General features: G+C 43.0%; 2 protein-coding genes across 2 annotated transcripts; both read right to left on the bottom strand.

Annotated features, from left to right (window-relative positions):
- Positions 1–11,826: 11,826 nt before the first annotated feature.
- LOC138601006 (P2Y purinoceptor 3) lies at positions 11,827–15,612 on the bottom strand. The gene is made up of 2 exons (XM_069672575.1): positions 15,550–15,612; positions 11,827–13,531 (listed from the first exon to the last, which is right to left on the bottom strand). Exon 2 carries the CDS (start codon positions 13,356–13,358, stop codon positions 11,922–11,924), a length of 1,437 nt encoding a protein of 478 aa, XP_069528676.1. The 5' UTR covers positions 13,359–13,531; positions 15,550–15,612; the 3' UTR covers positions 11,827–11,921.
- Positions 15,613–17,296: 1,684 nt separating this feature from the next.
- Positions 17,297–25,262, bottom strand: LOC138600359 (schwannomin-interacting protein 1). Its single transcript, XM_069671733.1, has 7 exons — positions 24,947–25,262; positions 23,046–23,305; positions 22,139–22,260; positions 20,720–20,828; positions 20,490–20,615; positions 20,179–20,296; positions 17,297–20,092 (listed from the first exon to the last, which is right to left on the bottom strand). The coding sequence occupies exons 2-7, from the start codon at positions 23,301–23,303 to the stop codon at positions 19,992–19,994; spliced, it is 834 nt and encodes a 277-aa protein (XP_069527834.1). The 5' UTR covers positions 23,304–23,305; positions 24,947–25,262; the 3' UTR covers positions 17,297–19,991.
- Between the last annotated feature and the right edge of the window lie 1,574 nt (positions 25,263–26,836).

The following is a 26,836-nucleotide window of genomic DNA, read 5'->3' as shown; positions in this document are numbered from 1 at the left end:
ACACTGGTCTGATTCTACGGAAGCCCTGAGCGGACACACACCAAACACTTATTCTGAGATCTCGATTTATTGATCTCGTTATCTTGAAAAACAACTGAAGTCGATTTGTTATCACAGAAAATCGGCTTCTCGAGATAACGAGAGTGAATAAGTGTATGATGTGTGTCCGCTCAGGGCTTCCGTAGGTTCATATTAAATGGTTTGTTTAATTCAGTATTTTATGCTGTTTTTTCTCTCTCCTGACATTAGATTGAAACGTTAGATTAATAATGTCATTTATATCTCAGCTGGCAGATTGTTGCCTTTAATCAGCCTGATAATGAAGTTATTGACGAGGTCGTAAACACTTAATAAATCATTGATAAACAACAGTTTCACACAGGCTCAGTGTTTGCCTTCTCTCCTCTTATTAAACTTTAACGAGTTACAAACATGTATCACTGATTAAAGGAGCCTTAATGGAATTTATAAAACACGTCATTATCTGTTAAATTAAATATTTGTAGTTTCTTCTGTAAAAAGGAGACGAATCGTGTTCATTTAATCTGGTTAGATTTCCTTTGGTCATTAGTTTATGTTAAAAACAAAGACAGGAGTCTCTGAGGCGTCGTGTGAGTTTCAGGCCGAACGCATTAATCTCAGATTTATAAAGAACCTTTAAACTCTTTGATTTTCTTTAACTCATCATTTCATAAAGTTTCCACCTGTGAGTCCAGCTTTGAACCTTTTTCACTGTGAAGCTAAACGGATGCTGAAATACTTGATAATAACTCGTGAGGATTAACTGTATAAACTTTGCATGTCCCATTAAATCTTAATGGTTAACTTTAAATCACGTTTATATTCTTTATAAAATAACTTTTAATGTAAATTTGTTCTACAGTCACATTTCAGCGCCTGACGATGATTTCACTGACTTTGATTTAAATTAAAAAACAACTCTGTCAGTGGAATCAGCCTCCTTAATGCAGATCATTATGAATTTAAAAAGTAGATTATTAAAAGTTAATAAGCTCAGAGCGACAGAAAACACCTCCTGTCTGTAGAAGCTGCATTTATTAATACAATTTGAATCTGTGAGAAATATAATTATTTATTGTAGAGCTGCAGATGAAAGAAAACCATCCGATTTTACAGTAAAATAAAAACATTTGTTCTGATCATGAATCATATTGAAGTTAAATCAGTGAGCTTTCTGAGCGAGCGCCACTTTAAACATTTAAACAGCTTTAAATGAATTAAATGAGAGTTTGTCTGTGTGAAGGAGCGACGAGCATCTCACCTGCAGGCTGCAGAGGGTCACACCTGATGAGAGTCTGTGGAGGAAGCAGAGGCTGTTTAAGCTCCTGTAACGCTGACGTGAGGCTGACAAAGACTGAGCTCATCTGTCTCACTTCTCTTTAACACACCAGCACAGCAAGAGTTAACACTGCCGGGTCACGACCTTTGAGTGATTTATTTCATCTGACGACGACAACACACACGAGAGTGACGTCTGTCCACACACACACACACACACACACACACACACACACACACACACACACACACACACACACACACACACTAATCATCTACTAATGATTTACATGAATCAAACACAAAAACGTTGATTTTCTGTCGTGAGCACAAACAAACACGTCTCCTGGAAACAGCAAACATTTGATGTTTCAGAAAACTTCAGGATCTTTTTTTCCCTTTTAGAAACAGAAAACAAATTATTTGATTTTAGTTTCAAAATGAAAAATAAAGATCTGATGGTCAGACGTGTCACATTTTCTCCTTTAATAAAGCATGATAGAAAACTGAACCACAGCTCTTCTCTGCTAAGGTTCAACGGTCACACAGTCATGTGACTTCTCAAAGCGTGGACCGTCAGCACGACGGTGATTTTAGTCACTCGTGAAAAAACACGTAGCCGCATATTTCAGGTAAAAATCTTAACGTAACTAATTTTAACGTAACTAAGTTTAGAGTGAACGTGTTTGTAGCTAGCGGTCATATGCTAAGGCTACATTTACTGAGTTAAGTTGTTAGCTTGCTTGCCATCTAGTGAAAACCACTTCAGTCGTATTGATTGTATTTGAAGCAGACAGGCGGCTCTCTGCTAACCACAAACTCTTCTCACATCGGACGGAAAGCGTCGGCTGGCAGCGTCACGAGAAAGACCAACTTCCTGTTTCAGAAAATAAAAATAGCTTTTTTTTCTCCTTGCAAATTAATTTTCTGCTTTATAAAGAAGAAAAAGAAAATCAAGCGGTGTTTCAAGTTTGTATCTGACATTTCTCACCAGAATTTAATTTTTATATTTTTCATTTTGAAACAAAAATCAAGAATTTTTAATTCCAAAGGAAACTTCAAAGACCCTGAAGAACTCTGACCTGATTTAATGATTCATGTATTTACAGTCTCTTTTCACACTTCACTCCTCTTCTTTCTCTCAGTACGACTCTCTTTTATGTTCTGACTTTGAAATCTTCTCTGAGTTTTACAGTTTGACTGATTGCGTTGCTTATTGATCGCAAACTTTATCTTTTTTCTGTCCATGAACTAATCGATTAACAGCTTCAGCAGCGTTCATCGATCCCTGCTTCACTAACTGATTCACAGTCAGGCTGTCAGTTTTAAATCAAATCAGATTAAAGATAGAAAAAGAGAAACTGGCTCCGATCGGATCAATAAAAATATATATAATATCTATAATCAGGTTTAAAGTGTGACTGTTAGCTGTGGAGCTAACTGATTAGCCGTGTTAAAGCTACAGGTGTGCTGCAGGTCAGCTCGGTGTAAGAAGGGGAATAAAATGGGATTACTAATATTTACTGTGCGGATCAATTCCTCCATCAGGGATCAGCTGGTCATGTCTTGGATCACATGAACATCAGGCCTGATGATGTGTGATGTTACTTCAATAATAATCGAGAGTGTTGAGTTGTGAGATCACGATCGCTGAAGGTTTGAAGAGAGAGAGATGAAACGTTTTCAGGTTTCAGAGATGAGCAAACATGCGAGCAGCCGGAGCATGAAACAGGACGACTCGCTCGCTGTTCGACTGATCGATTACTTTAGTCTGGTTTTACACTAAACTTCAACATGAACTGTTTCAAACCAGACGTGTGCTGCTGGTTACTATTTTAATGATTGTTAATGTGTCCATTTAAATTTTACTTTCGAACAGTCCTGAAACACAAAGCTGAAGATACTGTGTTAAACTGAGAAGAGTTCAAAGTTCACTCAGTTAAACTGAGCATCACACTGATGTATCTGTCTTTATAAGAAGAGATCGTCTGAGCAGTTTACGGCTTACACTAATGACGTTTTCACTCTTAATTATGGATTAATCATTTGGTCGATAAAATGTTAAAACATATTGATCATAGTTTCTCAACATGTCGTCCTCAAACGTCTCATTTTGTCCACAACCCAAAGATGTTCAGTTCACTGTCACAGACGAGGAGCAGCAGAACATACTGAACACCTGGAGGACAGTGGGACTCTCTTAAATAAAAAAATGAGTATTGATTAACAAAACAGTCGCGGGTTAATTTAATAGATCAAAACCAATCGATGAGTCATCGCAGCTCTAATTCATTTCAACCTTCTTGATTCATTAAGAGTTAATTAATAAATTAAACATTTAAAGTTAATAAAGTTTAATCTTTATATTATAAACAGGAGCTCTGATTCGAGTGATTTAACCCCTTTTCTCTGAGTGAACACCTGCTCTTCAACCAAACCTCACTTAATTTTCCTCTTCTTTTCAACACCGTCAGCCTTTAATATTTACTTCAATATTTACTTTGAAATTATCTGAAAACACAAAATAACAAGATTCAAATCAGGAAACGTTTGATTAAAGACGGTGTGTGTGTGTGTGTGTGTGTGTGTGTGTGTGTGTGTGTGTGAGAATTGAACCAAACTTAAGGTCCATGTAGACATTTTAAAATAACATGTATTGTTTTATATTTACACATTATTTACTCCAGATAATTAATTGATCATCAAAATAGTTGGCAATTTATTTTACAGTTTACACTAATCAATTAATTCTTGGAGCTGAAATAAAGTTAAGACCCTGAAAGCACCACGCCTTTATGTGTTAAACGTTTCTACTGTCAGTAGAGTTTATTTATTAAATGCTCAAAGATGTATAAAGATCTTTAACAAATTAAATATTCTAAAATATTAAAAATTCAAAAAGACATAAAGGGAGAGAGAGAGAGAGAGAGAGAGAGAGGGAGGGAGAGGACTGCTGATGGAAGGAAGCAGGAGGTCATCTCATGTCAGCAGGAGAGCAGGCACGAGTTACAAACTGCAACCGCAACCAGAGACAAAACATGTTAACCACGGGGGGGGGGGGGGGGGAGGAGGAGGAGGAGGAGGAGGAGGAGGTGAGGAAGAGGAGAGGAGGAAAAAACTGAGAAAAGTGTTGGAGGGAGAGAAAGTCACAGCAGCAAGCAGAACGTCTTAAAAGATTCACTTACCGACCGTCTGCAGCTGAAGCCACAGGATGGAACTGGCTCTAACTAGCTCTAACTAGCACTAACTACCCGACACTGCTAGTTATCTGAGTGCTCCCTTAGATGTGTGTGGATGCTCAGAGGGTCAGTGTTAGGAAGCAGACACAAACTAGTCCCTCTGAAATATAAGGAATAATAAAAACAAACCGAGACTAAATGTTTAGGCTGCATGAAGATTTTCAAAATAAAACTCGCACAGTTTCACTGCACACACACACACACACGCACACACACGCACACACACGCACACACTGATGGGATTACAGCAGAAAGCTGTGACAGGAGTAAAAAAAAAGGCGTGCTGGGGGGTTCTGGTTGCTCCTGCCTCTGCTCCTATAAAAGGGGGGGTCTCAGGAGGGGATCAGGTCCCAGTCACCCCTTCTTCCTCATCTCCTTCCCTTGCTCTGTGTCCTCCTCCTCCTCCTGTGCTGCCTCTCGGCTCTCTGACACTGAGAGGAGGCTCAGGAGGAGCTGCTGCTGACTTTTCCCCTCCCCATCACTTTCTACAACACAAACCTACACCCCAAAGGGGGGGCGGAAAAATGTGGAAAAAAATCAGCTGACCCCCGGAGGTGTGTGGGACACAGGTGTGAGAGCACGAGACTGAGGGAGCCGCCGTTCAGGAGTAAAAAATTAATTAGTGGGAGCGAGGACGAGGGCCAGGCTGTGAGACTGAGGGAGGAGGAGGGAGGGACGGGGGAGGAGGAGGGGGGAGGGAAAGTGAGGAAAGTGTGGCTCAGAGAGAAAGCTCTCATAAAGAGTCTGCTTTCAGAATAAAAAGCAGAAACCGCAGCAGAGACAGGAGGAGGGAGGAGCTCACGACCACAGACTCAGGTGGACTCAAGGCAGAAACGTGCTGCCTTCACTGTCTGCTGGGTTTTCTCAGAGTTCAGTAGGCGGGAAAGAGCCTGCAGAAAGTGCTGATCTCAAACTAAACTGTTTTACCAGGAGGAGGACGAGTCCACGCCCTGCCCTCTCTGTGATAGACGCACACACACACACACACACACACACACACACACACACACACACGCACAGCAAAAAAAAAACCCTTAAAAAAAGGATGTGCTGTCAGTTCGTTTGTTCAAATGTAACACAAAAAATATCTTCAATAAATCCTACAGCAGGTTTTATCCTGTTCTCTAATAACGAGTGTGTAATAATCAAATCTATGCTCCTGATAATTCATATAAAAGTACATTTTTGAATTCTTAAAATATCTCAGAGGAAAACTCTGATCACAAACTGCCAAAATAAAAGTTTTTCAGACTCTTATCGATCTCTTTGTCAAAGTGTGAATCAGACAAACTGTTCCTTTCACTCAGAAGTGATTCTAATGAAAGGTTCTTGTTAAAGTCTGATTAAATTGAAATACATAAGTGAAAAGTAAAGTATGATTTAAGGAGGAAAGCAAGTGTTCAGACTCGAGTTTCAAAGCATTCATGAACGTCCAGCTGTGGTTTCATGCTTGGTTTAAAACTGCTCAAAGATTCAACTCAATTATTAAATTATCAGGAAAACATGTCAGACATGGTCGGGTTAAAATGTTTGCTGCTTTTCATTCTTTTATATTGTTTTTATTTTATTATCTCTGGACTGTTGGTCGGAGAAAACAAGCCACCTGAACGCTGCAGTGAATACCTGACTAACTGCATAACTATAACTGATTTGAAGCGAGCAGTCAAAATGCTCTGCTTCCAGTTACACGAGAATATTTCCTCCTCTGACAGTAAACTGAATATCTTTGGGTTGTGGACAAAACAAACGAAATCTGAGGACGTCATGTTGGACTTTATTTTATCGACCACAAGAACATTTAATCAATATGGAAAATAATCGACAGAATAATGAACAAAGTTGCAGTTATGATCTGACTAATATCTGAGACTTTACAGACCGAATAATAAATCCATAAATAATAGCACTTAACTGTTTAATAGATTTTATAAGAACATTTTGTCCTTTACAGTTTGCTCACTTTACATTTTAACAAGTGGCTCAACTGAAGCCACATTTAAGTTACATTACATTTTAATGCAACAGAAAAAACATAATTTTATATTTTGAAACTGTTCAGGAGCTCTGTTTGAATATTACATTGAAGTGCACTTTGAATATGGTGTATGTAGCACTGAATAACTAAACGTTAGACTAATGACAGTTTTGATAAAGTAAAGAAATATCACAAAACGCGCTCCTTTTTTTCCTCCTCATTTATAAACTGCAGTTTGTAGATTTTGTGTTGTGGCTCTTGAAGACATCACGTCTGACTACTGTGACTTTTGATGGGCATATGAACTACTGTTTGCCTTTATGAATACATCTTTATAGTATAATATAGTGTGGGATAATGAATGTTAACAGTAGGTGCAGCCCTTGGAGAAACTTTCTACTTTTATGTGAGCAGATAAAGTTATTTAGAGTTCAATCTGTCAGAGACACAGTGTGCTTTATAATAAAACATCAGGACTCAGTTTATTACTTGACTTAAACATTAAAAACTCGAACAAACTATGAACTAACACTCTTTAAATTATTTAAACATTTGTACAAGAGAGACAGGAGGCATTATTTAATTATCTACAATTGTCTACAAATAACGGGCAGAGCTTGTGGTATTTTTACGGAAATCAGTCTGAGCTGAGTGATTGCTTTGAGCTGCGGGAGATGCAGGAATACGTGGCCTGTCACATGTCTGTATTTTTGTTTATGATTAGGTTAGCATTAAGATACAGGGTAAGGTTTTACTAAATGGACTGTAAACTAATGCTGACTGTTTTACAATAAGCTTTAAAATTACACTTTACCTACAGAAACGACAGCTCTTTCTCTGGCTCACTGCGTATATATTTCCTTTCCTAAAAAAAGACGCTTGCTGTGTTTTTAGCGGCCTTATCGGCCCGTTGAACGTAGTTAACGAAGGAGTAGTTTGGAACGCTGCACCTGTAACATTGAATCTCACGCGCTGTGGAACATTCTGCTGACTGATGATGTCAGGAACACAAACTGCTGAGTCAAAGCAGAGGAGTTCCTCCGAGCTCTTTTTTGCTCTGAATAATGTGGATCGGGACAGTTAAACTCTAATATTCAGTCTCAGAAAGAAGAAGTAACGTTCGAAGTTCCGCTTTGATGCTGTTAGTTGTAATTATGTCATTTTAATTCGTATTTAGTCGCAGCGGAAAACAGCAGCACGGGGCTGGGGTCTTTGGGGAGGGGGCTGTGACTGCTGGCTGGGGGAGTGTCCGCTTCCTCTGCTCGCTCAGTTATCTCCTCGAAGTCTTTTGTAGAGAAATATAAAACAATTGAGCCGAAGTTACTCAGCCTGAACGCAGAAACAGAGCCGCTGAATGTAGAAAATCTGCAGTTTGAAGTGTGTTTGTTTCAGACGGAACGCCATGACTGAGCAGGAGCTCTTCACTGTACGGAAATCACTCTGCAACTGTCTTTACCGACACAAATAAAACCTGAAACTGTAGCACAACACTTCACCTTTCAATACAAACAACAATACCTAACTATATTAGCTTTATTACAGAGGGAAAATGTGTGAAATATTTAAAGACTGGTTTACTTACCTTATTCAGAAGAAAATAGTCGATTAGATGAAGAGTGAGAATATATTCCTGGTGTTACAGTATTAATAAAAAGCGCAGTTGAGTTCAGTGTAAAAGTGTTTGAAGCTCTCAGACTCTCTGTGTCAGTGCACCGTTTGAAAGTGGCGCCAACGGCTCCGCTCCTCTGCTCCCCACACTCCGGCACACACACAAAAAATAAATAGAAAATCAAACGAGCCCGCAGCAATATTTCACTGGTACCAAAATGTGCCTGCGGACCAGGAGAATCGATCCCCGCCGTCACTTTTCAATAATATCGCTCCTGTGATTTTTATTTATTTTTTAAGTGAAATTAAAATAACCGTCAGAGGGGTTTCTGGGCCGCGGTGCAGGACGGGAAATTGCGCAAGGCGGTTGTGTTTTGAATTTCTAACCGGCCTGAGCGGGAGGGGGGGCAGTGTTTCCCCCTGCAAGGACACTGTGTACGTGTCTGTGTGTGAGTGTGTAGGTTTGTGTGTGTCTGTGTGTACCTTTATCTTTACTTGTCGAGTCAGACTGTTCACATACTAACATCTGTGTGCATATGTTTAAAACTGAATACAAACCAGAGTCCTTCATACAGTAAGTTTAATTTAACACTCAAACAGCTCTAAACTCTCCTGTAGAGAACTGTAAATTACAGTTTTAGAAATACAAATGACATGAGTCCTGAATCAGGCTTTTATATATATATTTAAACCAGCAACCTTCTTGTTGTTTTTGTTTAATTTGATCTTTATAAATTAAATGAATGTCTATTTTTTATATAAACCTACAAGGCACAGAGATGTGAAGAAAGCAGTTTTATAGGCTTATATAGAGTATAATCTTATTTTATTAACTAAATATGACAACAACAACCTCAAACATAGACTGTATTTAAGAAGTGAAGGTGCTGCCTCAAATCTGCATTCTTTTGATTGACCAGCAGGAGCGACTCCACTGGTTGTAAAAAGAAGTGTGATTGTATAGAAGTCTATAAGTAAGTGAGTTTATGGTCTCAATCTCTAGTGTCAAGTCTTCTTCAACACAGCATGATGTTCATTTAGTCACTGATGCTCCCATTTAGAGTCACACAGACCAGAAAGAGGGGAGGGTTTAGGGCGGGGCTACCTGGGATTGACCAGATGCTACGATCTCGACCTGAAACATGTCTTGTGCAGCACTCAGTTTTACCAAAAGACACTCTGAGGAGTCGACTGTTCTTGTTTTACTCAGTAAACTTTGTCCAAAGCCGGTTTTTAGCTAGCCAAAATATGCATTCCCATCGATATTACAGTTACCTTTAAAAAAAACAAACTGGAGGCCACAAAACGGTAATCCACAACATAAAACCAATGGGTGACGTCACAGTGGCTACGAACACCTCTTTAGAGGTGATTATATGAGGTCCACGTTTCACAATATAAGTGAAAGTAATCATTTGTAAACCTGATTTCCACTAAACATAAAATACAGGTTTCTGAATGCTGGTCATCAGCAAATACACTTTGGACTTGACCCCTGAGGGCTTCTCAGTGGTAGTTACAGCCCTGTTAGTAAAGTGTGGAGACTATGAACTGCTGGTATTCAGAAAGACGATTAGCCTTTATTAAGGAAAGTGTTTATATTGGAGTTTTAATTACACTAAAACAGATGCAAAACGAAAAGTCTTCTTTAATCAGAGCCTCAAGAACAGTGGTTCCCAAAGAGAGGGCCGTGACGGTGCGGACGTTTCCCTGAGGATTAATTTAACTTGCTATTTGCACCAATATTGTTGATTTACAAATAGTTACATGTATATGTAATTTTTCTGTAGGTCCACTTTCACATAGACATTTTTTTGTTTATGAAATAGAAATATGTTGGACATCACTTCAGCTTCGTCTCAGGTGATGATCAGAGTTGTGTGATTGCAGGTTTCCGATGGCCCTTGAATTTATTTAGATTTAAAATTCAAAATTGGCTGCTCTAAAAGACTAATTAAAGGATCCCAAAGTATTACACAATTTAAATATCAAGAACAGGTCAAATTTCTTTGGAAAATTTACCATTTTGTATTTTCCAGTTGTAACAGTTGAAATGGGAGTCTGTTGGTGCTTTGTACAGTGTTTACTTTGCACCAGCAGAGGGCCTAGGAAGCAAAGTGCAAACAAGTACTTCTATTTATATGATATAATATTTATGACAAGTATTAGTCATTGTGCTGTATATCCTTATTTTGCATTAGTGTTTTGATACATACACATAATGTACAATCAGACCTACACGACCAGGAAGAATGAAATGACAGTGATAATCCTTTGCTGTGTGTGTCAGACTATGAGAAGTACACTGTGTGACATCAGGTTTGCTGTCCACAGTGATGATTCATTATGTGTTGTCACAAGGGTTTACAGTTTCCCAGTTCATGAAACACTTGTGAGATTATAATACATGGATTTGTGTACGTTAAAAAACAAACCCTGTTACCCGAGAAACCGAGTAGTTTGAGTTCCATGTGAGAGACCAAAATGGGCGTTACATGTCTTCACTTCTCTTTTTTGGTTCCCTTGAAGTACTGCGTGTTAACTAAAACAAGTCTTTCCCTCTAAAGATAGCTAAGTTAAAATGTCAACGTTAACCTCCGGTTTCACGAGCAGCGATTAAAAGCGAGAAAGCATTCAAGCAAGAAGTCCTGAAAGCTGGCGACACATTTGTTCCACCGTAAAGCAGCGTGCTGATTGACACTGAAAGGCTTTTGAGTTGCAGGAACAAACACAAAACCATTTGTTTGTATCCTCTCACAGCAACACCAGGGTCTTTATTCAGGCCTCTGTCTTGCACCTCCCATCTTCACGTGGCGTTCCTGCAGGGCTCTGGTGTTTCCTCTGACATCCAGATCAAGTAGTTTGGAGCCTTGATGCTTCATGGTGCTCAAGAGATGGTAGATAGTGTGCTGGACCAATAAACAAAACATTCACTTCCTACCTGTAGCCGTCCATTAGCTGTCTGAAACCTGCTAGCAAAACGTCCATTTGAATTATCCCCAACATTCTGTATGACGTCATATGAACAAGTTTGTTCCAAGCACACCCTGACCTTTAGGGTAAACCAGTGGTCCAGTGTAGCACTTCTAAAGGTGACTGCAAGCTGCCCAGACAACACCCAACTCACCTCAGCATTGTAAAGTTGCCAGTTGCTGGTTGCAGTCTTTAGAATGTTCCGAAAACCAACTGCCAACTCCACACTGCCCAGACACGAGCTGTCAGGACACACTTATGTTGCTTACTTTTTCTTATTGAAATGTTTGCTTTATTTTGCATGGACGAAGGTTGTGTGTACTGATGTTCCGCATGCGAGTACAGGCTGGTTGTTAAGGGAACGCACTCTCAGAATGCTGCAGTTTGTTGGGAAAAGGCACACTTTCCACGACTCTACCAAACCCCGACTGGACGTGTCAAACTCAAACAACTCCATCTGACAAACACAGACTGTCGGTGCACACTGACCCAACAGTTGGAGTTGGTCGGCGTTTTGTCTGGGCAGTGTGCAGCCACCTTCACCTATAACACATTATGAATGTACATCCTGTGAAAGAAAACAACAGACTATCACTGTGATGAGTCGTCACATTTGCATTCATGTTGCATTTATCCTCTTGGTAACTTTCAAGCAAGCCAGCAGATAAACAGGAAATAAAAGGCATACTGAGATGCTTGCTTTGGTTTTCTTTAATCATTGTTTTTGCTACAGTGCTGATATCATATATTATATAATATTTTGATTTCCAGAAAAAGAAAACCTACAGTGCATCTAATATTCATTTTCTCCTTCCTCATGATAAAAGTCATTCAACTATAAATCTGACTTTTGCTCTGTTCACATATGGCGGACTGTTGTGAAAATCTTTATTTCTCTCATTGTCAATTCCATCTTCCATCCCTCCCTCATCTGCATCCTTTCCTTTTCCCATCATCCTCAGGGGCAGCAGAAGCCCTCCATGATGGTGGTTGGTTGTGTTTACCGCCTGGCAGCAGGGGGCGCCCCCCTTGTCTTTAGTAAGGAAGTACAGGAGGGCGTTAAGCCATGCGTTGAATGACGCCAAGGGTCTCGTGATCTTATAGCACATGGAGACCATGGTCATGGTGTGACAGGGGACTCGCTTGGTCACCTTTAGCAGCAGGAAGATGGTTCTAGTTACATGGAAGGGGAAGAAGCACAGAGCAAAGAGAAGGGTGATTGTGATGATGGTCTTGATGGATTTACGTCTGCGGTTGGCGTAAGGGGAGCGGGCACCAAGAAAAATGGAAACCCCTTCATCTCTTCCATGTGTCCGAGATATGCCATTGCTGCCTCTTCTTCCTCTTCCAACCATTGCTGGGCTACTCCTCTCTCTTTTCAGGATCCCTTCGTGTCCCCCCAGTCTTGAACCTCTGCCGGACGATGGCTGAATGTGCAAGCTCCTAAATATGGTCAGAACAACATGGGAGTAACACCAAGCAATGATGGAAAACGGCACAAAAAATCCCACCAAATGGAGGGTGATTCCATAGGGTACGTAATCCGGAAACTCCTTATCTATGGCATCGTCCCAACAGTTCTGGTACTCCTCAATGACTCCTTCATGGTTCCCATAGCTGGTGTTACCACTCATCAATGATACCTCATTGCTTGGGTTGTCGTTGCTGCTTGCATTGCCACCAAGCCCTGCCAATCTTGTCACGTGACCAGTCTGCGCAAACCGGAAAATAGGGCAGGTCAAAGCAAACACAACAATCCAAACCACGACACAGGTGCACTTGACGGCCTTCTTGGTCTCCAGCGTGATGACTCTCATCGGGTGGCAGATACCAAGGTACCTGTGTACAGAAATGCAGGTGAGGAAAAAGATGGAGCAGTAGAGGTTGAAGTAGAAGAGAAACCGGACTAGACGGCACATGAAGTCCCCAAACACCCAGCGGTCTCGCATTATGTAACTCGCCACCAGGAAGGGCAGTGACAGTCCGTACATGAAGTCTGTGGAGGCCAGATTGACCATGTAGATCAGGGAAGCGTTCCAGCGCTTGGTCCGGCTAAAGGAGCGGTAGAGGATGACAGAGTTCAGGGAGATGCTGAAGATGAAGGTGAATGAGTAGCAGATGGGGAGGAAGATGTACTTGTAGGACTCGTCTATGCTGCAGGATGGAGACGGGGGCGTGATGGAAGGAGAAGGTGAGAAGGGGCCGAGGACGTCGTGGGTTACCAAGGCACTGATGTTGGAAGGAACTCCACTTTCGGATGACATTGTGAGGGATTAAGTGATTCTCAGGTGAGGGAGAACTTGAATGAGGCTTGTACGTTTGGAATTCTGTCAAGCTTCTCCTTTGTCATCCTTGTTCTTTGTACCATTTAGAGGTAATCGTTTGTGTCAGATTCTCAGAGGATTTCAGAGGGTCAGATCCATGAGTCGATGTTCACCTAGAGATAGAGAGACACACAAGTTAACCAACTGTAGTCATTGAGAATCTCACTTCAGCTGATAGACTTTATCACAGCTCAGAGGGAGAGTACTTACAAACCACTTTTTTTGGGGTCAAAATGTAGAGATTTTTACTGCTTCATGGCTGCAACCGCCACAAGACTTCCTGCAGTTTTTGAAATTATTGTACCTGACTGACTGGGCGGTTTATATTCTGATAGCAATATATTTGGACTATTGATTACCGTTTTAGCACAAATCAGTCTTCATCCTCAACCAGCTAAACTGTCAACCACATTTGGATTTGTGCACAGTTTGGTTCGGTTAATACAGCAACAACAGAAAGAGGTTCGCCGAGCGGTCACAAAGTGTTCACTTCTACATCCAGCACAGCAGCCCAATCCGAGTAAAACTGTGAGTCCCTGTTGTCCTGACTCTACATTTGTTCCTTTCATATTTCGGGAAAGGAATGGAAAAAGATGGTTCTTCCCATCACTCCCTCCCCCTCCGCTCTGCCTGTTGACCAGGCCTTTGCACAATCTGTTTGACCTCCTGTTGTAGCTGCTGATTCTTAGTGCTTGTTTGCCTTCCTGTGTACAAGGGTATGCTGCTGATTCAGTTCTTCTTCTCACCCCATTAACTCTGCAATAAGTAACCACACTTCCCCCGGGTGTCTCTGTGAGTTCCCTCTGTACATCAGTCATGCTCCAAATCCACTCATATATTTTATGATTCATATATTTGGGCTGCAGCATCATTAATGTCCACAATTCCCCCCCCCCCCAAAAAAACCAGGAATCAGTCAGGCGATCACGCTTCAGCTCTCAGCTGAAAGCTTCATTATCAGCTGTATGGTGTGCATGTTAGCATTAGCACACAGACAGACGCCACTGTGGGTGCTTGTGTAAGCATGAAGTGAGTTTATATCCACAGCTTATACAGCACTGCACTACAGAGCTCAGTGAAGGTCTCTGTCCTTAAGCCTGAACGTGACCTGAACGCAGCAGGTCCATCAACATGCTGCAGGACATTTAAGAGCAGCTTCCTGTTCGATATGATTCAGTTAATGGTTAATGAAAAAAACTTTAAATGACAAGTGTGTTAGCAAGTGTTAGCTGGATGGCAAATAGCTTCTAAGCAAGTGCCGTGAACTTCAAGTCTGTCTCAGGTCTTAATGACTCACAGGTACAAACAGGGTCTCCAGCAAACGTGTTCATCCTGCAGCAGTGAAACGGGCTGTAATGGCTGCAACATAATCCTTGATGGGTCAAAGGTCGTCCACTAAAAGTTCTTGTTGTTTCCACTGACAGGCTCAGATTGTTATTCTAAGTGTGTGACAACATTACAGAAAGGATCCCTACAGAGATAGACCTTTTTGTTAAAGGGGGAGGTGATTGTTTTAACCACACACAGACGTTACATCACTCTCTGCACACACACCAGACTGCATTCATAAAAACACTGATTTAAGCTCACAGAACAGAGGAGTAGCTGGTCTGCTGCCTCTATCTGTTAGGAGGTATTTTGATCGTAGCATTTGCCCCAAAGGATTACATTGCAGACATTACAGCCTGTTTCACTGCTGCAGGCTGAACACATCTACTGGAGACATTCACACACTGTTTGTTCCTGTGAGTCATTAAGATCCAAAATATTGACACATTGAGCCCAGGTGTTAAAGTACTGTAATCCCTTTTAAAATAATGTATGCACTACATTAGCTAACATTCAGCAAACATTTTATCTTCACACAATTACAGCATGTTATAATAGTATGTTCAAAGATTTTAAACCATACGGACATAAAGGTCAAGGGCAGCCTAAAATGTAAGAAACATAAAAGAACATTTTATTCGTGATGAAGGAACTTAAAGCTTAAGCTGCTGATGATACAAAGTGACGTCTACCCGCTCTGACAGACGGCCTGTCATAAAGCAGCTGATGATGCATTAGCACTGAAGTGTTTGTGTAATAAATTCCTGCATCACTGAGACCTGCTGTCAGACAAAGAGCTCACCTGTGCGTCCATATGGCTCCTGTTCATCCGTCGCCCATCAGAATAATCATAAGGAACATCCAGAAGGCTCCGACGGCAGTGCCGGGACCTGTCGACCGGTTAGAGGAGCTCACCTGAGCTGGAACCAGAGCTCCCAGTTCAGATCGCGACCTTGACAGTCAGACGTCTTCAGCTCTCTGCTTTTTCTGCTGCGAGGTGAACAGTCTGAACAGTTTCTATGGTAATCAGTCCCTCCCTCTGTCCCTCAGCGAGTCATCCTCCCCCGCCTCACCCCGTGTGTGTGTGTGTGTGTGTGAGACGCCCTCTTTCACTCACCTTTTGAACTGAGCCTGATGATCTTACACATAAATGAATGTTCTGCTGAGGCCCTTCACTACCTGTCCTCAGCCCCTGTGCACTTCTGTTGACACAACATCTATGACCAAGTTGTGAGTGTGTGTGAGTGTGTGCTGTCATGTTTTGGTGCCCTTTGTCACTGTGACAGCAGGATCCTGGAAAAATACAGGCCTGATATTGACGAACCTTGGTGGAAGAAACCATCAAGTTTGGATCCAGTCGATGTACAAGCACAAGTGTACTACTACTACTACGCCTTTATTTTGAAGTTTGCTCTGAGTAACTGTTTCCATCCAGTCAGGTAGAAACTGTTCCTAATACAATCCTCTGGTCATCAAGAAACCACAGTCCCTGCAGACAACAACATGTAACCAGGTGTGCCATTGTTAACGTAATCTTAATGAACAGCTCTAAAGAGGTATATTGATTCTCCTTTCAGGAGTAAACCAGCAGCGTGGTTATCGTTTGGATTTTAAAGACACAATTAAGAGATTAAAAAGGAAATGTGTTGTTTATACCCTGCAGTTCCTCTGGTGTCCACTTGAGGCTGTCTCCAGCAGTGAGTCAGTCCCCATAGAGCCCCATGTTAAACTTTACAGCAGAAATAAACATGTTTACAGCCTTCACAGGGTTTTTCCTGGAGAGGCGGGGGGCTGTAGTGATGAGAAGAGCGGTTATTCTAAGTCACCCGGTACCGGTTCTGAAGCGTTGCTTTCCAACATAAAGACAATGTATTCAGTCTTGTCGTACAGGTAAACTTAAATCTTGCTCACAATAACTAAAAGTTCTAGTCTAATAAACTGCTAATAAAGTTTAAAGTCTTAGTCTGCTATCTTGTTATCTTATCTTGTTGAACTGACCAAAGCCCTGTCCCTTCTCTTTCTTCTCTCCACCCTGTTGGCCTTTTTCCTTCACTCGGGGAATCAGCTCATACCCTTCAGCTGGGCAGCAACCATTGTTCTCACTGCCCTGCTCTCCCTGGACTTTGTAGTCTTTTAACGGATGCCATGACGGGTTGTAGTCCTTGTTGCAGCCACTGGGAGGGAACGCATCTCCCCTCTATGACGCTGCCTCTCATGACATCACTGTAGATTTTGTCCAAAGCCTTTTTAGCTAGCCAGAAAATGCATCCCTAATGATATTATAGTTACTTTAAATGCTCCTTGCTAACAAGGCTGGTGCTAGCCCTAGCTGATGAGTTAGCATGTGCTAACCCGTGCGCCTCTCCACCTTCACCCTCTCATCCACAGTGGGCTCCAGAAATCAGACATGGCAGCGAGCTAAAGGCTGAGCTCAAGGCTTCGTGTGACGTCACGGTGGTGCAGAAGTGAAGGAAGTGAATGACCCCTGGTGTCAGTGAGACGTGGGTTAACATGAGTTCATTCACACAAACTCAAACAGGCTTTTTGGGCAGGTGTAGATTTATTTATTAAAAATACGCTCCGACACTGTGCTCATTTAAAGGCACAGTGTGGTTGAATGTAAACAACATGGCCGACACATCAACAAGAAACAACAACAAACTGAGCCACAGGTTTTTTTTAACAACAAACAGTTTGATACAAAACAACACGTCTGTTCATAACTAATGATTTTTACTGATAGAGATTTACATGACAGGTGAAGCAGCTGGTTTACGTCTCTGATCTCAGGTTGATTTAATCTAGAATGATGATGAGAACGCCTGTGATTGGCTGAGTGCTGCTCATGTGATGATGATGGGATGTGAGCTGTGACGTCCCTTTAAAGCCGTCAGAGGTCGACATGACGAGACCTTCAGCAGACTCACATCCTGCTCACCGACTCCGAACCGTCTGTTTGCTGCACATCCAGGAATAACAGCTGGTGTTCAATAATTATGATCAGTTCAAACTGTAAATTCATCGTCAATTAATTTATCAAAAAGCATGTTTGTCATTTTATAAACGATGTTAAAAAATAATATTCTGTTGTTTTTGGAGTTGTTTTCTTCTTCTCATTGAATGCATCAGTGAGAGGACCGCTGTCTGAGCGGCAGGTAGAGCCTCACCTGAGGAGCCCACCGCAGCTTCAGAACTCTTTTATAGAGACGGAGGAGGCAGATACGACAGACTCACTGGACGAGTCAGAACAAACAGGAAGTGGAGTCTGATGAGACGCTGACGAGGGCTAGAAACAGACTGAATCAAACAGCCAATCAGGGTGAGCGGGCACGTAACGAGCCAATCACAGCGACTCAAACAAAGCAGGATGATCCAGGTTCTACATTTATTATTGTTCCTCCAACAGGTCATGATTCTGACCTCGAGTCTGACATGAGCGCAGACATGTTGTCTGCTGGTCAGGTGTGAAACATTCACCTGAACGCCCCCTCACGTCACACAAAGTTTGTCTTCATGACTCGACACAGAAACAAATGTTGGAATCACGACAGGAAACATTTTAGGAAGTACGTTAGCTTAGCTTTAGCTCAACAGTGAAGATGTTACAGGTAACCTCTGTCACAGGACGAGAGCAGGACAATGATCAGGTAAAGTTAAAGTGTAAACATGTTTGTTAAAAACTTGTGCCGAGACTAAAAAAACTCATCGATTGAATAAAGATAATAAAACTTGTTCCCTTAAAATCCCACAACACAAACAGGACTTTGGTTCAGACGAACAGAGCGAGCTTCATTTGGAACAGGTGAGTGTTCAGCAGCTTCTTCACGAGTCCCTTTAATGAGAGAGGCTGCAGACCGTAACTCACCTTTAATACGAGCAGTTTGATTTTATATCTCAGAACATTTAACGATCTGATCGGTCAAACTGGAAACACGAGCAAACTCTGTCTTTACACCTTTACGTCCTGTAATCGTTGTGTTTCTGTTCTTTCGAAGGTTCTCTGCTGACAGAACATTCTGTCAGAAGGAACATTGAACCAGCTGCAGCTGGAGGGAGGACAGAGCCGTCAGGACATGCTGCAGGCTACAGGTGAGACACTTTTCCCTTTAGTTTCTATGTGTCTTTATGGAATGTTCATTTAGAACCACTGTTTGATGGTGACCACAGACTGTGAACAAAGATGGCCGACATGACATCTCCACCCTCTCTATCGCCCCCTGCTGACTGGCTGCAGTACAGCTCATAAAGCCCGCCTCCTCCATGTTAACAGATGGGACATGAGTCAAACTATAAAATCAAAATACATTTTTCTCCAACATGGTTTCTGTCATTATAGTTAGTTCTTATCCTGCTGATTTATGTCCAAGTGTTCATTTTTATCACAAGTTTACTTTTAATTAGTTATTTGATGCTATAAAAAGGGGGCGTGGCCTCATGATTGACAGCTCTGTTGACAAATGGGGCTCCTGCAGCGTTCTGTTCCCGAGTAGCAGAGTAGAGGAGGAACGGCGAGAGGAGACGTAACTAACACTAACACTACAGTCAGTGAACTTTCCATCAGCGTGAATATCTGCTTCAGACCGACACAAGAAGCTGGATATAGATGAGGAAGATGGCAGCGCCCGCTCCGGGGGGGTTTAGCTTCACTTTAGTACAACGAGAGGAGGAGGAGACGCGTCGGCCATCTTTGATTACAGTCTCTGATGGTGTCTCTCTGTGTTTAAGTCTGAGGAGCAGCTTTGGTCTCAAAGTGTCTCACAGCAAATTAAACAGTAGCTGGTGTGTGTGCAGATTTCTCTCTTTAACTCTAAACAACACAAAGCGTCTGCTCATCAGCTCAGAGAAGAGAATCATCTGTGCTGCTGAAGCTGAGAGACTCCACGTGTAACTACAATGTGCATGTTCGTGTGCAAAATCGACTCACACTCATTTTTCCCTTTGTGCATGTGTTCAGGTTTGGACCTCGTGTGGAGCCGCGTTCAGGACGGAGGTTAAACGCCGGCAGCACACCGAGAGGACGTCTCGTCTCCAGTCTTACATGATGACTCAGCGTTTACCTGCCGCGGGCTCGGTGGAGATGAATCCTGCTCTGATGCTCTCATCACTCTCAGCTTTGTGTCCCAGTTTAAACCACAGCTGGAGTTTGTTTTTAACTATTAAACAGACAACATGACAACTCTGAGTCCTCTCCTCAGGTAGAGTCTGTTCACATGTTTGAAAACCTCCTCCTCCTCCTCCACCTCCTCACAGAGACGTCAGGTCCTGCACCTCCAGCAGCATGGCGTCCTGCTCCGTCCTCAGCTGGTCTCTGACCTGCAGGAGGCCCACCAGCTCCGAGCTCAGGTCTGAGGAGGACACGGGGAGGAGATGAGACAGATCAAACACAGGCAGAAGTAAAGGTGCGCTGTCTGTTCTACCTGCAGCTTCTCACCTTGTATGTTCTTACTGAGACTCTTGTTGAGAGCAGTCAGGTCTTTAACTGTGAAGTTCTGTAAGTCGCTGCGCTCCAAATGTTTCCTCTGCACCACCGGGTCACTGTGCGCTGCAGCCTGAAGACAGAGGAGGAGGGAGGAGGGAGGAGAAACCCGATCACTGTCACATCATCATCGAATCAAACACAGACACATGTTCCTCTGATCCGACGTTCAGAAGGAAGGATGGGAGGAGACGCAGAAGAGCAGCAGCTGTGTTAAACTGTGAAAACAAAGTGTATCTGTGGTCGTCAGGGTGGTTCTGTCTCACCAGAGCTTTGTGGTCCGTCCTCAGCCGGTCTCTCAGGTTCCTCAGAGTGTTCCTGAAGCCTCTGGACTTCTGCTTCTCAGGCTTGGCAGCCGGCTGAGGGCTCTTCTGCACCTGAACCGTCCCCCTCTGCACCAGCGGGGACGGGGGGGGGGGGATGGAGGAGGTAAACATGAGATAAACGTAGCTTCAGCTCTCGTTGAGTTCTGCTGTCAGGACGGCGTGTTTGTTACCCGTGTGCTGCTGCCCTCCTTCTTGCTGACGTCTCCCTCCTTCTCCTCCTCCTCCTCGCTCTCACTGTTGTTGATGAAGCAGAGCTGCAGGTTCATCTGCGTCTGCAGGCTGGAGGAGAAAACAAAGGCTTCATCAGGGAGGGTGGGAGGGGGGTGATAGCTAGCTAGAGACGGCCAACATCTTCAACCAATCACATGACACATGACACACACTCTGACACACACTGTGATACAATGCAACATTATCCAACACTATACGGTTCAGTGCGATATGGTAATACATGTTAAGGTGCGATACTTTAGAGGTCAGTACCACAGATATATGATGACACACAGAACGACACCATTTGTATAAGATCAGGTACAAAACTATAACATGATGATGTAACATATGTGCTATGTATGATAATAAACTGTGTGATCAGTAAGACGATGGGATATGATACATAACTATACGATACAGTGCGACACTATGTGTGACATATGTTCAGCTATGATGCTGTATTAGTGCTGGGACAAATATCGATACAATATCGTCCTGACTCGTGCGATACAGTTATCGATAGGAGGCACCAAACGTTGTTTTTATTTACATACACATGGCGCTCTTTCCCTGCAGTTTGACTCACTGTGTCACTACCTCAGGACTCCTCACGGTGGCGCTCATGGTCCAATAAGAGGTGAATCACCTGTGATTAGTCGGGACAATTCAGTCATTTCCCAACACAATTCTACGCCCTTGATACAGCCGGCCTATCAATTGTTTTTAAGCTAAATAAATGCAGATAATATTTGACCGTAATCTGTCCATAAGGAGGAGGAGGTGAGACAGGCGGTTCTGACTGAAGCTGTGTGATCCAGGTGAAGGTGTGAAGCCTGGTGTGTCTGTGCTCACAGCAGCTACAGCAGCAGTGCACTGTGAGCGACAGCGACACCTGGTGGACACCTGACAGCTCTTCAGACGGGGACAAAGCTTGACAACACCTCACGGGATCTGTTAGTCTCATGTGTCCATGAAGCCTCCTGCATTAGATTATACTGCGCTGACCTCTGACCTTAGTTTAGACATTTCTTCAGTAGAAAAACAGGTAAATTCAGACTTCAAACTAAAAAACAGCCACACAATCACTACAGCACTGTTAGCATTATATTTCTGTGAAGCAGCAGCCTGAACGAGCAGGTAGAGTCCTCAAACACCTGGGCTGTCTTCAGACTGTGACACCTGCTGCTGTAACGTCCAGCACAGTAAATCAGTACGATCAGACTCTGCTCCTTCTTCTTCCACCACACAGACTAAACCTCTAACAGCAGGTTAGCTGAGCTCAGCGATCATCCACACAGACATGACGGCATCATGAGTAACAGCACACTCACAGGACGTGTGTGTGTGTGTGTGTGTGTGTGTGTGTGTGTGTGTACCGTGATGTCAGAGCCAGCACATGGCTGTTGCAGGCGTCGTCTCGGTCGTCCCAGCTCTCTGACCTCCTCCCTCTCTCCTCCATCCAGCTGACCGGAGCTCGGCTGCGCTCCACAGACACTCCCTGAAACACACGCGCACACACACACAAACTGTGGTTAGCTGAGGTTAGTTAGCTTATTGCTAAGCAGTCTGTGCGTCATGCTGTCCATGTTAACATCAGTGTGTGTGAACCAGGGCTGTGTCTGTGTCGGCAAACATATCGTGAACTTCTGGAAGCAGGTTTTTACAGAGGCTGAGTTCCTTTACTGTGACTGTGCTTCCTTTACTCTGTCTGTGCTTCCTTTATTCTGTCTGTGTTTCCTTTTCTGCGTCTGTGCTTCCTTTACTCTGTCTGTGCTTCCTTTACTCTGTCTGTGTTTCCTTTTCTGTGTCTGTGCTTCCTTTACTCTGTCTGTGTTTCCTTTTCTGTGTCTGTGCTTCCTTTACTCTGTCTGTAACGTGGGGAGTAAATAAAGGACACTTAAAGAGCATCCTCAGCATCTTTTTTAACATGTGCTAAAGATCATTACAAACAGAATAAAGCTGTATCAGGTTAAAGGTCAGCGTCTCTGTAAAGCTCTCCAGCAGACATAGAGCGTCACAAGAGGCTAATGCTAACAACATTAGCTCAGTCTTTAGGTTAGACATGGTCAGCTCCTCTGCAGAACACACAGACCAGGAGCTCTGTGCCGTTAGCTCTGCTGCTAACTTTAGCTCTGCTGCTAACTTTAGCTCCTCCCCTTTTCTCTTACCTCTCCAGAGTGTGTTTAACAGATTAAAATAATACTTTGCTCGGTCAGAAAGCTGAAAACGTTCAACGTCCTGCAGGCACATTCTTTGCAACACCTCCTCTACATGACCTCTGACCTTTGCCTTCTTCTCCTCCTCCTGCTTCTCCAGCTCGGCGATGCGCAGGCTCAGCGCCTCCCAGTGCATGATGGGAAGGCCCAGGTTGTCCTCTCCGTATCCCTCCTGCCACACCATGGCCGCGCCCTCCGACCCTTCGTCCTCCTCCTCCTCCTCCTCATTGTCGGCGTCTTCGTCCTCGCTGAGCCTGTCGTCCTCTGCCTCGTTACTCTCCTTCTCCTCCCGCTGCTCCCTCTGCCGCTCCTTCTCTCCCTCCATCTCTGCAGGAGGACACAGGTTCAGTCTTCTTCATATCACATGCTGTCTACTGTTAGGATATTACGTATTGTATGTATATGTATGTATATCTGCCGATTCACCACTTAAACATGGTTATATCAGTACAATAAAATACATCAGGACCCTTTAGAGAGTTTATCTGCTTATGAAACAGACTGAGATTAATTATAACTATTAACATATATTTATGTTACTTCCTCAATCAGAACAACCAGAGACGATGATATGAAGCAGCAGGGGATCATGGGAGTTGTTGTCTTCATCGTTAAACAGCCGCCATGTTGATGAAAAACTCTGACGAGACACTTTTAGTCGAGTCTTGTTTATTCTGCATCGTCTCATCGGAGTAAAGTAGCTGCTAGCTACGGAAGCCCTGAGCGGACATGCGTCCATACATTCAGAGTGATTTCAGTTTGTTTCCTCGACATCTCGACTTATTTATCTCGTTAACACGAAATCACTCGTCATCACAGGATAACCGTATGGATGCATGTCCGCTCAGGGCTTCCGTTGTCTCACGTCCCTCCTCTCTCTCTCTCACATGGTGTTCACTGGTCCAGCTATAACCCAGGCTGTTATCACGTCTCTGTTTATAATGTTGGTGTGTTTAGTCTCTACATGTCTTCTTCTTCTCTGCTTCTTTAAATGTGTCGCTGTCTCAGAATGTCTTCACATCATGTAGAATAAAAAGTGAACACATTGACGTGTTGCTCTACAGCCTCGGCAACATTCAGCTTCACGTTTATCTTTTATTTTTAAATCTTTAAATCTGATTATTTGGACTCAAACGTTGCAGCTCTGTTCTCACAGCGGAGCGCCTGATTCATGCTGAGGATCTGTGTGAACACCTGAGCTCCTTTTAAATCACGCTCGCTGCAGTTTGACGGTCAGTTAGCTGGATTGCAGTTTATCTTCACTTTTTAATAACTTTATCACACAGTAACAACAGAGCTGTCCTCAGGTCCTGTCGTGTTGTTAATCAGCGACACCACAGGACGTGTTTGATCAGGTGGAGCTGTATTCTCTGCCCGGCTCTTTGTGATGAGCTCAGACTGCTCGTCCTTTGATCTGTGGAACAGCTCATGTTATAAAAGGACGATTCCAAACAGTTTGTAAATCACATGGAACTAAACCAACAGCTCCCACAGCACGGTCTGATACAGACTGGACATGACAGAATGATGAAAGTCAAAGTTTGTTTTTCAGGAACATTTTTGGTTTATTTTGGAGGATTCTATTTGTGTTCTTATGAATCTGTTGTGTTTGCAAATTAAAAACCGACAGCCTAAATGTTTCTCTTCTTTGATCAACTTTTAAACTGTAATGATTTTACTGTCTGTTTCTTACTGTAGGCCTACTTTAAGCTCTTAGTTACCTTGTGTGAGTTTATTAAAATCCCTCTCCTGTATATAAAAGTTCGATCCTTTATTTTAAACTTTAAAAGAAGTGACTTGTTGTTGGTTCCTGTCCTGGTGTTCTTTGGGGATCTTGGACCCCAGAATCCTGCCTCCGGCCCTGGACTCAGACTCTCACCGAGCAGCGGTTTCTTCACAGATTGAGCTGAATGTTGAACATCACATGAACACAGAATTTATCTCTCAGTGAATAAAACTCTTCCTCACCTGTTTCCGGTGTCTAACTCAGCTGGTCGGCCTCTTTGACGGCAGAAGTTGGAAGTTTTGCCACATAGCTGAGCTCCTCTCAGCTCCTCCTCCTCTCCCCTCGTCCTCCTCCTTCCATCAGGAGTTTCTCCCCAAAATCTTCAGACTCAAACCGCCTAAAAGGAGCAGAAAACCCCGTCCTGTAGACCCGTTTGGACCCGTTCGGCCCTGACCCGGGTCACTCTGAAGTCTTATACCTCCGTGTACAGACTCGTTAGCCTCTCTGACATGTATCTTCTGACTGCGCGTTCAAACTTACGAACAAAAGATCCAAACTTCAGGAATTTCACGCACAGGAACAAGTTAGCAAGCGGAAGCGTCTTATCGAGAACTTCCGGTCACTGCCTTCAAAATAAAAGCCTTCGTCTGCTGAGCTGCCTATGACAGAGAGAGCTAGGTGGAAACAAGACTCTTCCTCGATCTAAACACTTTAGTTATTAAGCTTTGTAGTAAAATACAATAGAGAATAAACTGATGTGGAAAAACTCCCTTATAAGACTTTTTAAGGCATGTTTCTGCTGCATGTGTTGAAGTAAAGTTTATTTATTTCGTTCACATCATCAGCCAGTAATCGGTTCGTTTTAAAGTTTGGTCGTACATATTTAATGTGGAATTGATTAATACACATGGAAAGTAGAAGATGAATGAATCATAGTCTCATTTGTTAAATCAGTTGCTGTTCTGCCAGTTTCCTCCTGCGGCCTGACCTCTGACCTCTTCTTTAGCTATGGCTCTCAGAATGGTAAAATGTAACTGAGTGTAAATATACGACAGATCAAAGACACCGGAAGTGATTATTTATACTCTGACGCTTTGGAAATATTCTCTCTGAAACGTCCGGTAAGTCCTGTAAATGAATTTTAAACTCAGATATGTAAACTGCGCTCTTTGTGTGAACGTGTTTCCGGTCGGATGACGTGTGATCTGCGCGAGCTTGACGCAGCGCGCAGAGCAGAGGAGGTGGAGGTGTCTGATTTCAGCGTTTTCCATGAGTTCACTTTGATTTCCCTGATGTGTCAGGACGGCGGAACACGCGCCAACACTTCACTGTTTCATCACTTTAACGGGAACGTTTCAGAGGACATTTATCTAACCGGTGTTTCTCTCTGCTCTGACGTGAAGTCTACGTCACGTGACCAACAAGTTCTCACATGCAGGTGAAATAACGGACACACGCACGCGCCTCCCCGCCCTTCATGGGTCGTGTGTGGTGTGTGTGTGTGTGTGGGTTGTGTTTGTCTTTAAACACACAGTCACATGACAGGGTGTAGACATTATATTGATTATTTTGTGTTCAATAATTAATATATTTGAATGACATGAATGTGTGAGGTGTCTCTGCTGTGAGTATAACGGATGAGTCTCCTCTGCTGCTGCCTCACACAGCCTTCTGCTCTTTACTTCTTTAGATACGTGCATGTGCTTATATTAGATTATATTATCATTATTACAGTTATTTCTACTGTCATTATTGTCAGTGTGACCACAAGTCTGTATTGTCTGATGTTTTTCTTACTGTCTGCCTCTCTCCCTGTCTGTCTGTCTGTCTCCTTGTTTGTTTGTCTGTCTGTCTGTCTGTTTGCCCATCTTTCTCCTTGTTTGCCAGCCTGCACCATCTGTCTGTGTCTCTGTCTGTCTCTCTCCCTGCCTGTCTGTCTGCCTGTTAAGGGCAGTGTTTCTGTCTCACGTTGTGTCTCTGTCTCATAGCAGAGCTCTGTAGAGCGGCTCTGTTTGTCAGATAACTGTTCATCATTCAGAGACGTATAAATACAAACTGATGGTTTTAATCAATCATCCGTTTATATTTCAGTCTGTAAGCTGCTCCTGGTTCGGCGGGTCAAAGGACCCTCC

Source organism: Semicossyphus pulcher, unplaced genomic scaffold (assembly GCF_022749685.1).
Source record: "Semicossyphus pulcher isolate SPU_LCO1_2020_fin unplaced genomic scaffold, fSemPul1.0.p SCAF_21, whole genome shotgun sequence".
Lineage (NCBI taxonomy): Eukaryota > Metazoa > Chordata > Actinopteri > Labriformes > Labridae > Semicossyphus > Semicossyphus pulcher.
Note: the sequence above shows the minus strand (reverse complement) of the source record. Positions and strands in the feature narration are given on the sequence as shown.

Coding starts and splice junctions, on each gene's coding strand:
- LOC138601006 (XM_069672575.1), bottom strand. CDS start 13,358: ATGTCATCCGAAAGTGGAGTTCCTTCCAACATCAGTGCCTTGGTAACC.
- LOC138600359 (XM_069671733.1), bottom strand. CDS start 23,303: ATGGAGGGAGAGAAGGAGCGGCAGAGGGAGCAGCGGGAGGAGAAGGAG. Junction 22,261..23,045: donor AGGAGGAGAAGAAGGCAAAG/GTCAGAGGTCAT, acceptor CGTGTGTTTCAG/GGAGTGTCTGTGGAGCGCAG. Junction 20,093..20,178: donor TCTCAGTAAGAACATACAAG/GTGAGAAGCTGC, acceptor TGTCCTCCTCAG/ACCTGAGCTCGGAGCTGGTG.